This window comes from Prionailurus bengalensis, chromosome B1 (genome assembly GCF_016509475.1).
Source record: "Prionailurus bengalensis isolate Pbe53 chromosome B1, Fcat_Pben_1.1_paternal_pri, whole genome shotgun sequence".
In the NCBI taxonomy this organism is placed as follows: Eukaryota; Metazoa; Chordata; class Mammalia; order Carnivora; family Felidae; genus Prionailurus; species Prionailurus bengalensis.
In genome coordinates, this window is record NC_057344.1 from 123,843,397 (window position 1) to 123,861,920 (window position 18,524).

The 18,524-nt window shown below is 33.0% G+C and overlaps 1 protein-coding gene across 6 annotated transcripts in view; it reads right to left on the minus strand.

Moving 5' to 3' along the window:
• The window catches only part of RAP1GDS1 (Rap1 GTPase-GDP dissociation stimulator 1), a 175,973-nt gene that overhangs the window by 52,644 nt on the left and 104,805 nt on the right, over nt 1–18,524 (minus strand). For 4 of the 6 annotated variants that reach the window (XM_043571980.1, XM_043571972.1, XM_043572003.1 and 1 more), the window contains one exon: nt 9,678–9,824. The exons of the other annotated variants lie outside the window; for them this stretch is intronic. In XM_043571980.1, the coding sequence (XP_043427915.1) occupies nt 9,678–9,824 (147 nt within the window). The remainder of the gene's footprint in view (nt 1–9,677; nt 9,825–18,524) is intronic. 6 annotated transcript variants of the gene reach the window in all.

Consider the following 18,524-nt stretch of genomic DNA (forward strand, 5'->3'; position numbering starts at 1 on the left):
CTTTTTCTTATTGCCCAAAGAAAGCTTATGAATGGTCTTCAAAGGATAGTAGGTGACACGCTCATGTTATTATGAATGGTTATCAGGAGTATGACTTTTAAATCAAAGACTAACTGGAAAAAATTCTTAGAACCAGAAATGGTTCACATTCTCTAGAATTGAAAAAGTGAAACAGTCCAAGACTGAGAAGTTTTGTATCCTTCAATGAATACCAGCAACTCCAGGGGAATGTTTATCAGAGCTCAACAAACACAATTCACAAAATGCAACCCAGGCTCGTACATAGCAAACACTTATGTGTGAAAGACAGTCTTTAGACAGCACGATGTCATAAACGTCTGAAGACTTTTAAAAACTGCTCCTGACACACATCACAGACAAATACTGACCAAAATACAGAATTACAAAATATCAAGATGACACAGGCCCTACATGATCTATGGGGAGGAAGAGGAAGAAAGGCACTGAGGGGGTGCAATACAGATGCATATACAAAGAGATATAAGGCAATCAACGCATGCGCTGGTGTGAACACTTACCTACCTACATTTGAATTTCAATGGTTCCAAGTTCTTCAGGTCACACTCATGGAAACTCCAAAGAATGGAGATCTGGAGAGAAGATCTTAAGTTGAAGAACCTTTTTCCCCCTGAGTTTTAAGTTTAATGTTTAAAACATTGGTATAGATAGATTATAGGTCCAGAAAAGAATCCCAGTAACTCAACTGAAGTTACGTTGATCAATTACTATAAAGAATTAGTTTCTTAAGAAGACTGTAACACATGTTTACCTTATTTACAAGAAAAAGGCCCTTATAGACAATGTTACAAGATTAAACTTATTGGTAAACAGGATTTAATGATGAAACTGTGTCAAATAAAATATACACAACTCAAAATACATAGTCTCTACATTAGTATGTATAAATAGTATGTATACTATTCATAGTATAAAGAGTACAATATTCCTATTTACAGGCTTGCATAAAAACCCCATCTACAATCAAGTGAATTATATACAGCTGAAACAACAAAAACAAGCAAATATAAATCTTGATGAAGAGTTGTAATACAAATTGGATAAAAGCCATTTAAGAATAAAGACTGAAGAAAGTGCACCTAACTATTGGCATATATATACTTCCAAAAAAGGCTACAAAAATTAAAAATCATGTAAAACAGTGAATAGAAATGGTAAGTTTAAACAAGTTGTAGTGAATATAATAGTGAAAAGGAAACTGACTTTACAGCTACCAAGAGGATGATTCATGGTTAAAAACTTTACACATACACATGTGCAGGAATAAGTAGACTTCCTTTTCAGTTACTTATTACTTAGTATTTTTTTGCTGACTGGTCAGGAAAGTGGAGAACTTTTATTCTAAACCTAGTGTTGAGCATATAAAAAAATAAAAATACATGTGTTTAAAATTAACTTCAATTTTAAAAGCTCTTTTTAAACAAAAACATGCATTATGTGTTCTACACCTGGATTATCCCTATAATTTAAGCCCTAGGTTATGCATTTCAAGGACAAACAGTAATTTCAATGAAAAAAAAAAGAGACAATCAAGATTCATTAGTACTGAGAATCATGGAGGTTTAAAGCAATACCTTTACACAATTCTTGCTTTTTAACAGTTAATAAAAACAAGAAAAGAATTCAAAATTTTCTGGGTTCTGAAAATCAAGAGTCTCTACAAGAGTAAAATTTCCCTTTTTTTGGTAAAAGTTTTAGAGATAATGACAAAATTACGAGTGAGTATAATGTAAAACAACAGCAACAGCAAAATCCCCAAAGCAGAATCACAAAAAGGAAAAATGGTTTATTATTCTTAAGACACCTACCCATTTACTCTTCTCAATCCAGTGACATCTAGAATGAATATGTCTCAATCTTGTATAGTAGACTAATTTTTTTCTCCTAGGCTCACTCTTGTTATAATGGATACTGCTAAAAAGGAAATTCTACAAAGTATGTCTACTGTGACTGAAGAAAACTATGTCTCTCAAAGGTTAAAATTTTTTGTTGTTTTGTTTGTTTTGTTTTAAGAGGACTACTACCAGCTGCTGCTTAAGCAGCTCTTAGTGGAAGAAAAATATCCTGTCTCTGTTCTCATTGCTGAGAGAAAGGCCATATCCCTAGTAGGTGAAAATTTAAGCCTACATTTTTGTATAGCAAATCAAACTAAATGCCAGGTTAATGTACATCACAACATGTATATCTTATGAACATGTATCTTTAAAAACAAAAAGTCTTTTGTTTTACAAAAGGATTTACTAGCTTAAAAAAAAACCCAAACAAATATTGCTAGTTACCCTGGAGCATTATACTAAGTTTTCACACTTTAAAATTTTACTGAAGTTCACAAACTGTGTTAACAAGATATATCTACATAACAAAAGATTTCTGATTTCTGGCCAATATCCATCTTTCAAACAGTATTTACTTAAAAATGTTTCAGTTAAAAAAAATATAGGCAGTTTGATGTTGACTGGATTTTACTGGTAGTTAGAAAGCAGGATTACTACTTTTTATAACAAAAGAATTTACATATGATACCTCTCTGCCTTGAGTTTCTCTCTAGGCAGACATTGTAAGTAGCCCCACATTAAAGATGGCTATGTGGCCAAATTCCATCATTTATCCCTGGCTTTAGCCTTAGCTCTTAGAAGGCCAAACACCTGAAAACTTACTCCAATGTCACTTCTGGCACCTACAAACCTGTATGTGGCCAATAATCATGTGCTTGACACCATCATATTTCAACTGGTATAGTAACGTCAAGAATAAAAACAAGGCCTGGTCTTTCAGTTTTACTGTTACTCTAAATACTCATTTTTAAATTTGGGAAGCATTTCACGTGTGGAGAAAATCTCCCTCTGTGCTTCATATGCTGAAATTCTGTCAGTCAGCTGAAATGTAAACGTATATTTACATTGCGCTATTTAAAATGTGGCAATAACTAATGATGGTGACAAATATACAAATATACAAATTAAATTAAGGCAGAATAATAGAGATTAGAATATTCTCTTTAGAATTTACAATAATAAATATTAGGAACTGCTTTTAATTTTTAGTTGCTTAATTTCATTCAGGCCATGAATCTTTCAGAAAGCCCAAATTGGAAATTCTTTATATCTTGTGAGGATGAATTAAAATCAGAAAGCCACCTCTGTCACCTCAAACTTTTACTATGAGGAAAATCTTGAAAATGATATTCAATAATATCTACAATTAATCATCTTCAATCCAGACATGAAGTAAATAAAGAAAAACATGCTAGAGAATGAGGAATCACAAACATATTTTGTTACTCTACTGCCCTCAGTTAAAACTGTGTTATCTATTTAGTATCACAATTCTAAATGTACTATTATGATATAGGAAAAATCTAGAAGCTGAAAATACTAAGAAAGTATTATTTCTGTACCATAATGCCAAAATTTAAATCATTAACAAAAAAAAGTAAGAATCATTTCATTTTTTTTCTTATAAAATTTCAGATTCTTACATTTAGAAGTTCATTCTATAATGATCAAAGCTAAATAATGCCACTACTTGACCATGTGGAATTAAACCAAATGTGCATTTGGTACACTTCTACTAAAAACCAAGTTCTTACCCTATCTTAAGTAATAGCATTTTAGTAATTTTTCAGAAGGAGTATGATGAAAAGCTAAGCTAGTGTAATAGGTCCAAGTTAATACACAAATTAACAGGAGGCAAAAGAAAAACTAACTGCTCTGCCCTTCAGTGAAATAATTTGTTTAAAATGACATTCGTAGCAGAACTTCATGAGTGCAAACCGGGTGAGTAAATCTGAATGCTCTGTTGGACAAACAGTGGAAATTCAGAAATCTTCTACAAAAGTTTTTAAAGCCTAAAACCTTTTTAGGTGCATAATAAAAGTCTTTAACACAATTTGTTTAACATTAGTAGAATACTTTAATTTGACAAACAGGACTTTAAAGAATGTGAGCTTAAAAGCACATCTTCCAGGTCTTTATAAACAGAGAAAAAAAAAAATGAACACAAAATACACTGAAAATGGTATACTGAAAAATCAATATAATTAAGGGAATAAAAGACAATAAATTGCAAAGATAAAATTTTACATTTTGATTTTTTTTTACCTTAAAGTTAGGGAAAAATTTGTTAGTATTTAGAAAATATATGTAATCATTAATTAGCTTGTACCCATGGTAAATAAATCGCAGAAATAGTTCCTCACTCATGCAAAGCAAATCATTTTCTAAACATGTAACATCTAGGAAGTAGTATTCTTTTTTACCTATAATGAAGTAATACCAAAATGTAAATATAAATAAGTCGCTCACACCAAAGTGCTTTTTAGTTTTAAATCAGGATTATTCCTTACTAATTTCTTTTCTTCTTATTTTAAATGTGAAGAAAAATCAAGTAAGGCAAGTTACTGGACTGATTTCACTAGGAAAATGATTAAAATTGTGAAATTGTTGCTAATGGTTGAAATGAAGGTAGCAGCTAAAATTAATTATGTATAAAGTAATCTTTACTTAGAGGAGAGAAAATGCTTTACAGGCCTATTTTAAACAACTGAATTTATGCACTAGGCTGAATACTTAAATTCAATTGTTAGCTCCAACAACATACCCTTGCATTTGAGTTGCATTTCCTAAACTGCACCGCCTCCCTTCAATCATTGTTCAGTTATCGTGAGTCTGTGCTGTAAATCAATGTGAGAATTATCTTAAGAGTATCCCAGAGAGATTTTAGAAACCACAAAAAAGAGAAATTACTCTTTCGGTAACAGGGAGTTATTAAGATTTTAGAGAAAAATCAACTCTATTTGTAAAAATCATATATATATATTCACATATATGTCACATATATACGATATATATGCATACATATCATATCCTCAAACTGATATCCTATATATCCAATATACATCATATTCCTTAATTGATTATATATGTGTATGTGTGTGTATATACACACACATACACATATATAATATAGGTCAATTGAAGAAGCCAGTCATAAATTGTGTATATTATGTTAATCATTTTAGAAAGAAACTAATTTTTCCTTTCTTGCTGGCAAGTTTATTTCCTTTACTCTTCTCTCTTATGGCACAGATTATGTGAAACAAGTCACTTCAGTCCTTGTTTTATTGCTTACCACCAATAATTTTCCTAAGAATTATAACAGAGTTTTCACTGTATTTTATGTCTCTAGCATAGGTATATTAAGAAAAAAAATTACTTTCTCAATTACAGAGTTTTCTAAGAGATATTTACTGATTAATCATGGTTATTATATAGTACCTGTAAGATAATAAAAATGGTAACCACGAAAAGATTCATCAACAAAGTATTAAATTATACCGGTGCTTTGCTTTAGATTACTGGTTTGTTTGTATTCAAATTGCAATCAACTTTCAGATTTATTAAATTTGTGGATCACCTAGAGTAAATTTTTGATGACAGATTTGGCATTATTATCAGGATGTTTTCAATGCCACTTTCTGCTGCTGCCATGTATGTGAACAGAGAATATCAACTAATACAGTAGACAAGAGCTTATCATCTTCTGATAGAATAAAGACAATACATTCCAAAAACCCATTTATCTTCCAAGTATTGATTTTGTTAATAAAAAAATTTTAGACAATACTAAATTTCCAGAAAAGTCAATATTTTCCAACTGTATACTATATGCTAAAATGGTGTCATATTTGAAAATAGATCTGAACAAAATTTTTAGTCTTCACTGCAATGTTTTGGTATTGGGTAAACAATGCTAGAAAAAAAAAAAGATATCCAAGAAACTAATGAGATACAAAAATATCTATAATAATAGGCTTAGGTTTCTTATTTATAGAATAATAACTAGATGAAGAAAATATAGGAAGCTCAGCACATTTCCTCAAATTGATTATCAAATTGTCAACATGCTTTACTATAACCACAACTGTCAAACACTCAGACTATTTTGGAGGGCAACAGAATTGAAGAGTGTTTTCTGCCATGTGAAAAACAGGTATGATTTTTCCCAAAAGGATAAATTGTAAATGATTTTTCCTAAACAAAAATTTTGTCTTATTTTATGTAAACATGATTTGATTTATATAATATTATGGATACAACTTTTCTGGCTAAGCAATTATAACTTTTTCTATTCAGATACTCCAAACTTACCAGTCTGGGTATAAAAATTTTAATTGCTTCACCAATGGGGAAACAAAAGAATATATCCAGCTCATAGTTTAAAAGTGTATATAGTCTTGAGCTGGTTCAAAAAATTTAAAATTTCATGAACCTTGAATTTTATACAGCTTTATCAAAGGATACCAGAATGCCTTTTCCACATAGGTATTTTCACACTATATCTGTCTGGCATGTGGTTAGGAAATTTTTTTTATTCCCATTTAATGTATTTAAAAATTGGATGTGCTCACAGTTGTCTACCAGATGGACAGGAATCAAGATTATCTTAGGTATGGTCTTGTGTCAATTCACTTTTAGGCCTAATAAACAATTTGAAAATATTCTCATCAAAGAAACTATATTGGTAGGTCTTTGTGACCATTTTCAGTACTTTCTTATCTTTGTATTTAAAAATTTTTATCTGTGAAGCTAAAGTAACAACTCCCTAACTATGAATAAGGCTTAAGTTACTGGGTCTAAACACACAGTTAACTTTTCTGGTAGAGTAACAAGGGGGTATTATCAGTCAACTATTCTACTCAAAAACTAGAAGAGGCTTATGTACTGAAATTCAATAGTAAATACTCATAAAAAGAACTCATTTTCGAGGGCTAATAAAAACTGTCTCCTGAATTTCAAAAAGCTCTATTTTTTCTCAGTGACTCATCTAGGGGTACACAATATCAAAAGACCTGAAGTTAGCCAAAAAGACCTAATATTTAAGTAGGAAAGTCTTTAAACAGGCATTTTGAAGAAAAAGTAATCAACAGAACAAAGACGCAATAATTACGCAAAATGAAAAGGAATATAAGTTAAAGAGTATTATGGAGAAAAAGAATCACTTCACAAACTATGATCCCATGAGAGACAAATGTAAATACAAGCAAAGGAAAGAAGATAGTTCTACATTTGGCATCTGTTTGTTTAAAATACTAAAGATAACTGTACTTCTATTTTATCTAGTAAGTTTTGAGGCTGCATTCAAGTTGCAGCTTTTAGAATAATGGAACAAAAACACTTCTGCTTCAATAATTTTCTGAGAAAAGTTAATCAAGTTTTCCAAAGTATCTACTTTTGGGGAATACCTGCACACCAGAAAAAAAGCCTATCCTTACAAAACAAATATATTATGTATCTCATCTGTGGACTCTGCATGTTGTTAAACATTTCCTTCTCAGTACATATGTCTACATGCTGTAATATCCTACTGTAGAGACTCAAAGGAAATTGCAGTCTCCTTTGGATTAGAATTAGTGATATTTGTAAAGACCATTTAGTCATTTGACATGTTTCTGTATAGATTTTGAACAACAGCTTCCTCAAAGGACAAACAATGAGTTCAAATTCATAACAAGACTAATTCCTTTATATCCAAAGCAGCTATAATAGCTTCATGACTAGTTTCTTTCATTTACCTTTCTAAACAATTCTCCTATTTAGCACTTGTCCCACTTTCTCAAGGTGGGACCTTCACCCAGTGAAGATGGGTGTCCAAGATGTCCCAAATGAAGTTGAAGAGAAAGGAACATGAACAACTGGCCAATGAGTTCTTAATGCAATTCAGATACATATCTATTATGGTCAAATTTCAATTATTTAGGAACTAGCTCCTCAATTTGTAGATTACCTAGACTCTATCATTTGTTTCCCCTGTTCATTTTATTTTCAAAAATGATTCCACCACAGGGTTAAAAAAAAAAAAAAGTGGTAGTTGACCCTATAAACACTACCATTTGTTACTAGCTTGAGTTTAATAGGTCAGCCGTTTGACAAACAAAAACTATTTTATTATTGTTGTTGTTGGAAAATTTAATTCAAAGGTTTAAAACCGGTATCCCCTGCTTAGGATGTGACCTGAGGACACATTCTAAGTTTAGTTTGTACAGTGCTAAAAAAGCATATATAGGGGCGCCTGGGTGGCTCAGTCGGTTAAGCGGCCGACTTCACCTCAGGTCATGATCTTGTGGTCCATCAGTTCGAGCCCCGCGTCGGGCTCTGTGCTGACAGCTCAGAGCCTGGAGCCTGTTTCAGATTCTGTGTCTCCCTCTCTCTCTGACCCTCCCCCGTTCATGCTCTGTCTCTCTCTGTCTCAAAAATAAATAAATATTAAAAAAAAAAAAGCATATATAACCCAACATTTAAAACTCAGATATCACATGAAAAGACAGATTTTCAGTCCACCCCATCTCCAAATGAAAAGATTTGGCAGTATTTGGCCAAATTGCTATACAGAAACCACCAGCAAGAGGAGAGTAGTGACTCTCTCCACACAATGGGACAAGGGTTACAGTCTCCACCATTTGTGGTTGTCACCAACACCAAGGCCAAATGTCAGAAGCCATTTGTCATCAATGTTTATCTTTTTTTTTTTTTTAATTATTAAGAGTATTTCTTTTGGACTTGTAACTAATAAAACTGAAAACTGAAAAATATGCCTGAAGGTCCACATGTTTCTAGAACACATGAAAGTAAAGAATAATGTGTTCAATATGCAAATAAAATCTGTCTCTGCCAAAGACTACAGCTTAAGATGCCATTATAAAACAAACCATAAAAAGACCTTATGTATATATTACGGTCTAGAAAATGATCAGAATTTGAGTGTTTGATCCATGCTGTAACTCATAGAAGATGAATCATTTTTTGTGACATTCAAAAGTATAGTGAAGCTTTCATATCACTGATTTTAGGTTCATTTAATTAAAAACTATATAGATTATCTGAAAATTTTGACATGTCACTTGTTGCTAGGTTCTAAGAATGTTTTTACAGAGAAAAGAAACTTCTATAGACAAATATTTATTAAATTTCTAAAATCAGATACTGCAATCGCCCTGAATTTTATTTTTCTAAGTCCAGATTTTTTTATTTTTCTAAGTCTAGCCAGTTGGTTAAGCATCTGATTTTGGCACACATCACGATCTCACACTTCATGAGTTCAAGCCCCACGTTGGGCCGTGTGCTAATGGCACAGAGCCTGCCTAGGATTCTGTCTCCCTCTCTCTCTCTCCCTCCCCACTCGTGTGCTCTCTCTCTCAAAAATAAATACACATAAAAAAACAATTAAAAATTTTTTTTTCTATTCTTACAAGTAAATCTAGTATCTAGATAAAGTAATTTTACTTATATAGACAGTATTTGTGTTTTAAAGCTACTCCTGGCATTAATACAAAGTAATAAATGTGAAGCTATTTTAATATTGTTATTTTTAAAATGTGCACAGTGAGAAATCTTAAACCATTTATGTTGTTTTGCTCTTGGTATTAATTAACATGGGTAACTCTTCAAAAACTCATCCCATTTAATAAATTAGACCATTCTGTATTTTTGAAACACTGTGATCTAATGTTGGCTAGTTATTAATTTTATATGCCACTTATGAATTCTTTGTTCATCATTTTTCTAAATATTTTTGGTTTGTACTGTAGTCTGATTTTTAATTTTCCCCCAGAGATAAAGCAAGTTTTCAATTTTGTTTACCATTCTCATTGCTATAGTTCATCAGCATGCCACAAAAGACAGTCAAGAGCTTCTCATTGGCGGGATCTGTTATACTGCACAGTGACCTTAAATGGTCAATTACAATCTGTGCACCACCTGCTTGGTCAACTGCACTTCTGCCCTCATCTGTAAAACAAAGAGTTAAATTAAAAATAAAAGAAAAAAGAAACGTACCTTACAATTTCAAATATAAAACATAACAGTGTTGTTAATCCTTATTTAGTGAGTAAGTAGAAAATAAACTAAGCAGGGCATTAAATATGTCTTTTTGGAAAAACAAAACAAAATAAAACAAGTAAACATGGAAATGGGGGTGGGATGGGGAAAAGAGACAATCACTTTTTCAGAGAAAAAAGATTATTCTCACTGGCATCATATAGGAGCTTAAAGAACTTCTCTGTGTCCTAGGAATGTATGACTATCACATGTGAAAATTTTCACCTCCTCTTTCACAACTGATAATTCTGAATTAGAGGAAAAAACAGGAACTAATATTTTGTAGACATTTTTTTTTCCTCAGCTTGGAAACTACTAAATATATCTTCCTATCAGTGTGTTTCAAAGTTAGTTATTATCAAAGAAAACCTTCTGACCTACAGAATAATTCGAGATCACAAAATATAATTCTTAAATATTAGTACTGGGGTCTCTGTAATGGCATTTCTATAGTCTATAAGCATGTTCCCATTCTCAATTCTTGCTACTTTGTGTTTCATCTTATTCCCTCCATTCTAGAACACACCAATACACTTCATCATTACAACCAGTGGTCAAAATGATGGTTAAACATACCTTCTCTTATGTATACATATATATTACATAGAATAGATGTCATTTAACTGTTGGAACATATAAAGAGCTTTCGAATACTTTCTGACCCCTGAACGCAGGAATGGAAAGAGATGAAAGAAATAGTATCTGCATTTCTAAATCTGACTTCCACATATAAACAGCGAAAGACTCTAGAATAGTGCTGTCCAATAGAAATATGAGAGCCTAAGTATGATCCACATTAATATATATTTAAATTTAGCAGGATCCACATTAAAAATGTGAAAAGAAATATGTAAAAAATCAATTGGAATAATCTATTTCAATAGAATCCAATAAAACAGCATCTCAACATGCTATCAATATACAAATTATTAGTGAAATGTTTTACATTTTTATGCAACAAATCTCTGAAATCTGAGTACACTTTACACTTACAGTTACATGTTAATTTAGACAAGCCACATTTCACAATTGTTTAATAGCCAAATCTGGCTGGTGGCCACCGTACGGGAGAGTACAGCTACAGAAGCCTAATATAAAGGATCAGTAAAAGAAATGGCTCACAAAGGAGTTACAGTTATGAAGTTAGTAAGTGAAAGATTTTTTTTTTCTAATAAGAGAACTGAAACTAAGGTCATATCTTTATAATCGCTGCTGAATCATATTAGACAATGAAACAATATATATCATTTTTTATGATAAACACACACACACACACATACACACACCTTACAAAGCAGGGCCTCATAAATTCTAGTTTCATAATTTTGAAAAATTTTCAGGAAATCCATAACTCAAATGAAAAAAAAAATTTTGTTCACTTAGTTTTGTGCCATGTCCACTTAGCTTTACTATATTGTTATATACGTGCAGAACAGGAAACTATGCTAATCAGCTAATAAGACCACAGGAAATTCTTAGTTATCAGGGTAACTAGTCATAAACCAGCCGAGAACAATGGTAATATCTCATTTAGAAATCTAATATCCAAGGTTTTACTATCCAATAACATAAATGTAAATTATCTCAATTGCTGGGCAATTTGTATGGGGATGATGTCCGAGAAAACTGAACAGTATGATTACAAATCTAAATGGTTAGACCTTCAATATTATGAATATACAGTATAGTCCATGCCTAAAATGCAAAGCTTTAATAGTTTTTGATTCAAACTGCTGAGTGAGTACGTGCTTTCAAAATATAAATCACATATGCTTAGGACTTAGAAATCTTAGAGAATTGCTAAAGTAAGCCTTAATTTCATGTTCTAGGAAACTAAGAATCTTTGTAGAGCCTATTTGCTATGAATTTTAAAAGCTAAGCTGGCTTTCAAAAGTTAGCTATTCAATATTCAAAATATTCAATAATGTAACAAACTTTAATACAAATTTATTCAACAAATTTGTTCATCAAATTTAATAGTGCAGTAAATAAGAACGTAACTACAATTAGAAAGCAAACTACCTATTTGTGTTTCAGAGACACAGTGTTTTTCCTCCTGTCCTTTGCTTCCTTCTTCAGTTTCCTTCCTCCCTTCCTGCCCGGTTTGGATTATTTACAACAAAGATCTTCAGTCATGTATTATCAGGAGTTGGTTACAGAATGTAAACTCAATCTCTATAGTAAAAATTACATTATACTAAATTTGAGGAAAAAAGCAAAGCAGATATACTAATATAAATCTAAGCTAAAAAAAATATTAACCATCACTACAGCAACATTTATACAGTTCCTTCCTTCTTTCCTTCCTTCCTTCATTCCTCCCTCTCTCCCTCCCTCCCCCTCACCACCTCCTATTTTGGTAAGTTAGCCAGGGATGAATCTGAGGAATGTAAAATGCTGAATTCTATTACTTCACCAAAGCCAGTGAAAGAGTATGTCTTTAAAGATATCTTACAAATCATTTAAATACATATTAGATCATCTCTCATTGCACAAATCCATATAAATTATTCTCCTACAATAAAGGTAGCTCTATAGCTTTATGTTACAGTATTAAAATGAGTTATTATTGTTCACTTAAAAACAATTTACAAAGGTACCTTATCCTAAACTTTCATATCCCCAGAATGTAGGCTGACTTTTAACTCTTCTCATAGTATCTTCTAACTTGTGACGCATCCTGCCATGTTACTTCTAGAAATAGAATTTATCTTAATTTCCGATAGTTACAAGGTATCCAACCACTGATGAAAGTGCAGCCCACCAACTCTTTAGGGGCCCTGGTACATTCTTTAATTATGACTTGTCACAGGACAAGCACATTTCCTGGAAGCACATACTTCCAGCACAAGTATGATCTTTCTTCACACTAGGTAAGAGGAGAGCTATGAATCTAAAGAGATACTGCACTTCCATTACTTTTCAGTAGCCAAAAGCAGGAAGCAATAAAACTTATATGTCATGGTTATTATGTTTCACAAATGAGAAAAAAAAAATGTTACCAAAAAAAGTTACCAAGTTGGTATTCCATCATCAGGTACAAGTTATACCCTAAGGCTGAGGAAAGAACCTAAACACAACCACTGAATACAATCATTGTGATGTGCTAGAGTGTATTCTAATTTCAGATTGACTTGTATATTTCTCTCCCTGTGGACAACAATACTCAGTACGTAGTAGACACTTGGTATTTACTGAATAAGTGGGGCCTATGCCTACATTTTGGTAATTATCATTCACCTTGAGGATGAATGTGAATGAGTGAATGTGTGTATGTGTGGTGTATGGGTATATGTGTCAGAAAGAAAGAGAATGAAAATGAAAATAATATAATTGCTTTTGTTTTAAGCAGCACAATATGGTTATAGAATAGTTTAGCTCTGGTTGTTTTTTGAACTTTATTTGAATGGAATCATGTTGTATTTTTTTTTTAATGTTTATTTATTTTTGAGAGAGAAAGAGACAGAGCGTGAATGGGGAAGGAATAGAGAGAGAGGGAGACAGAATCCGAAGCAAGCTGCAGGCCCGAGCTATCAGCACGGAGCCTGATGCAGGGCTTGAACTCATGAACCGCGAGATCATGACCTGAGACGAAGTTGGATGCTTAACAGACTGAGCCACCCCAGGCGCCCCTCATTTATCCTTTTGTGCCTGTCTTCTAACACTCAACATTAGGTTTGTGAAACTCATGTTTTGTTATTTGCAATTATTTGCCTCTTCTTTTGATGACTGTTACTTGGGTTGTTCCTAGGTTTGGGCTATCATTAATAATTCACAGATGGTACTGTTGGTTCACACAATTTGCACACCTTCTAGGTTCTCCATAATGACAACATAATGGAAACATAATTTCCAAGGCCAGTGTTCACTCCTCCCAGCAGCGTGTGAATTCCTGTGGCTTCATCACTCTACTACTACTTGGGTATTGTTTGATTTGGGGTTGTGGGGTTGCTTGACTTTTAAAGATTAGGCAATCTGATAGGTAAGGCTGAACCTATTCCAGAATATACAAAAGCAGGTCTTTGTTGACAGTCCACTTTTCTGTACATTCAATAAGACAATTTAGTATGAAGTGTATACAGCATGTACATGAAAAAATAAAACCCCACAACAGTTCAAGTTAGGGAGGAAACGAGGGAAACAGATAAATGCAGAGATACATAGATGTTACAACTTGAAAGAAAAAATGGAAAGGCAGCCAAGTAGCTAGTAGATAGTGCCTTTCATGTAAAATATGATGAGATAGGCATAATTCTGGAACTTTTTTATATTCATGCTTTATAGAAAAGCCTTATAATAACATCAGCAAATACATAGTTATCATTTCTATCATCACCAGATTTCCAAAAGAAAAGACTCAACTCTCTGAAAAGACTAAAGAGAAAAAAATTGGGGAGGTGGCATGTTGCTGGATATAAAAAAAAAACAAAAAACAAAAAAACTAGACTCTGCAATAGCAAATATTATCTGAAATACATTTTTTACAGTATTAATTTATTTTTACAATTTAAAAGTCTATGATTTCCATGCTCCTTCCACTTTTGTGATTTAAACATCACCTTTTTCATATTTCTTTTCAGAAATTCTCAGTATGAAATACAAATTTAAAATCTATTTTAAAAATTATGCTTACATACATAATTAAAATTAGTTTCCTCCCACCCTCTAATTATTTGTATAACAATAGGATCTTGCTTCCTTAGGCATTCATCTGCTCAAACTTACTTCCTACAGAAGTCATCATTCTTTGTGACATCAGGAATGGTTATTGTGGTGACAACTATCATGTACAGCTCAGAAGATGACACGAGAGAAACAAACAGTGGCTGATCATACTGATAAGGTTTCATCTAAATTTTGTTAGAAATTCATACTGAGGAACATGAGAAAGTATATGTGTATAGAGATACTGTTAAATAAATTATCTCTTATCCTTTCAAAGAACTCTTAGCAAATAAAAACTTTACCTTTAACATTCTAAAGTGCCATGGATTTGGGCACTGTCTCCCTTTTTCTGTTTTCTATAAAAGCATCCTGCACATAATACTCTGCAAGTGTTAATTAATGATGCTGGCTGTTCACAGGCTGCACACGCACTGCTGTAAGTGCTAGAGTGTTTGGTGTAGCTTAAAATGGCATAGAGCATAAAGCTATAAAGGCTTTTTAAGGTTACTGATGGCAAAAACAGAAGCTAAGGCACTGAGCTGATAAATACAAATGACTTATATTGTAAATGTACTTCGGAGATAATACTCTGATAAGTGAATTAAAAAGATAAATTACAAACCGTTTTTCTTTTTCCCTTTTTTCTACTTGGACTTTGCTTAAAGAAATTATGATTAAACATCAGTATTCTGAACTACAACTTGGGAAATCTGAATTCTAATTCAGTGTTTCCTCATTTAACACACAAAAAAGGCACACTGAAATACTTCTGCCATTCATTTCATTAAGACAATAGCACTGTCTACTATCAATTGAGAATCTATGTTTGGAGATACACTTTTGAAAAGTTCTTGGTATCTTTCCTGCCAAAAATCTTTTTAGACTATCCATGAACTTAACAAATATTAAGACTAATTTATACACTACAACAGCCATCCAAAATGCACACTAAACAGAGAGCAGCTGATAGACAAACTCTATTTCACATATAATTGGTTAAAGATTAAAGAGGCAAAGTACAATAACACAATTTTCACAGCCATGTCAAAACTCATAGCCACTAATCCATTCAATGAGATCCATTTTGAGAGTGAAAAATTTCTAACACTCCTAGAGAATGTGCTTTTAATAACAATATTTAGAAACACTGCAAAGAATGGACAAGTTATATAATCTTTTCTTAAACTTCAAAAATTGTAAGCCTCAGGGGCGCCTGGGTGGCGCAGTCGGTTAAGCGTCCGACTTCAGCCAGGTCACGATCTCACGGTCCGTGAGTTCGAGCCCCGCGTCAGGCTCTGGGCTGATGGCTCGGAGCCTGGAGCCTGTTTCCGATTCTGTGTCTCCCTCTCTCTCTGCCCCTCCCCCATTCATGCTCTGTCTCTCTCTGTCCCAAAAATAAATAAACGTTGAAGAAAAAAATTAAAAAAAAAAAATTGTAAGCCTCATAAGCATGGACAAGATCTCAAACTGTGCTGCAATATTTCCTCACATGTCCCTGTCACATCACCCACAATGACCCACCCAGTCACAACTTTCTAAAGCCCCTCCCTTTCTCAACGCCTGCATTCTTAACAGAAACCACACCTGCTGCTCCACAACAGGAGCAGCACAACAGATGTTAGAAAACATCTAACACCATCTTTCCTCACTTTTTCACCCTCTCCACTATTAGCTGTAGGAGTATGTGCATCCTTTCCCCAACACTTTTAGACTCTCCTATTGTAATTTAAGAAAGTAAATTATAATAGGAGGTAAAACTTTCACTCTTCAAGTAAACAAAGTTGTACGCGTGTCATAAGCTAGGGTCTCTGAGGAGCTGAATGCAAAGAACATTTCATAATGAAAACATAGGACTAGTCCTGATTGTTGGGAGAGGGAGTCAGAATTTCTTTGCTACCTACAAGTTGAAATGTTAACTTAAGAAGTTTAATTCGGCAAGATATCAGTTTTTAATATTAGAAAAACTGTATTATCGCTGATGTAATAATGACTTATAAAGTAGCCATAATAAGGTTTCCAGATTATAAACTTTGTTAAATTTGACCATAAGAAAGCCTCTTAACCTCTGTTGATGTGTTTCCTGCTCTGGAAGAGGGGATGAAGGAACAGAAGACTCTGAGCTTCTATTTAGCTCTGACACTCTTATTCATTTCTATTTCAACCTCTATTTCTACTCTGCCTGTGTCGTGCACACAGGAAGTACTTAGTATATGCTGTGTTTAGTTTTGGTTTTTAACGCATTAAAAACCTTCAAATCTTGTTCTTTTAACTTTCCAATCATTAATCATTCTATCAGGTACTTATTTTTGTTTTCCCCAAGTAACTATTACTAGAAACTATAAAAGATGTATGGTAAATAAATCAAACATTCTTTTTACAAGCTAAGCTGGAAAGCTGAGACCTGGTTTTTTTCCTGCTGAGTTCTGAAAAATTATACTGTCTAAAAATAATAATTTTTCAAGTGCTCTTTCTTAGTGAACACAGACGTGATTCAGAGTAGATGCTTGAAGTCAAACAATTATAACTCAAGTCCTTACTAGTGTTAGTTTGCAAAAAGCAATCATTACAAAGGTGCCACGATAAAATTTATTTTAATGAAGTCCATCACTGCTTTTCTTCAAACTCCATTGCTAAGCTACTTTTTAACCTCTAAGAACAAATATTTTATTATGATAGGACCTGAACACATGTAAATATATTCTGCGCAGGGATTCAAAACAACAGGCAACATAAATTAGACTCTTAAATGTAGGGACACAAATACTACTGAGTCTGTTTAGTCGAGCCCAAACTGTAGCTAGAGACTAGATTTTAAACTTCAAAGAGCCCATTACTTCTCAGGGAATGCCAGCCACATGTGTGAGGCAATTCAGATGTTTTAGAAAGCTAAGTGAACAATATTACTGAAAATCCCCAAACTATCCCATTACTGAGTTAAGGAAAGGATTGAATTGCCTAATGTCACCAGAGTTCTATGTAAACAGTGCTCCAAATAAACAGCAAATGGGACAGTTTATAAATATTTTCATTAAATGTTATTTTTAAAATGTCAGTTGCTATTTGCAAATTTACTTGAATTGAAAAGGAATCAGCTATCAAAATCCTTCCTAAAAAGTTACAATAAATCCATGACACAGATCTACTCATGAATGTATTCTTAGCTTGTCTTTCAAATTCAGTAGTTTGATATCTTTACTTGCTTGAGATAATGCTATTGATATAGAAGTATGCTTTTGAGATACAGACTTTATGCCTGCTTATATGGGGTCAAACTATGTTCTCCCAAGATATATGTTCAAGTCCTAACACCCAGTACCTCAGAATCTGACTTTATTTGGAATCATGGTCACTGCAGATGTGAGTAGAGAAGATGAGGTCATACTAGAGTAGGGTGGATCCTTAATGCAATATGTCTGGTATCCTCTTGAAAGGAGACAGATGCAGAGAGGAGAATGCCAATGTAAAATTATAAAAGCACAAAGGGAGAAGACAACCATGTAAAGACAGGAAGAGACTGGAGTTTACTCCCACAAGCCAAGGAACTCTGGAGGACACCAGAAATCAGGAGGGGCAAAAAAGTCCTTTTCACCTACAGATTTCAGAGGGAACACAACCCTGCTGACACTCTGATTTTGGACTTCTAGCCTCCGCAACTATAAAACAATAAATTTTTGTTCTCTTAAGCCACCCAGTTTGTGGTACTTCGTAATAGCATTCCTAGGAAACTATTTATACTCCTCCACATAAACAATGTATAATATTCAAGCTTCATACTAAAAAACAGAAAAAAAGGATTTGACATTTAAGATTTAAGTAAGCCTTTACTATATATTCAGATTTTATACAGCTCACAGAAATTATGGTTTTCAGATCACTAACAATAATGTATAATTAATATACAATTTTAGTTAATCAATAGTGTACATGTAGTAAACTGTGATATGG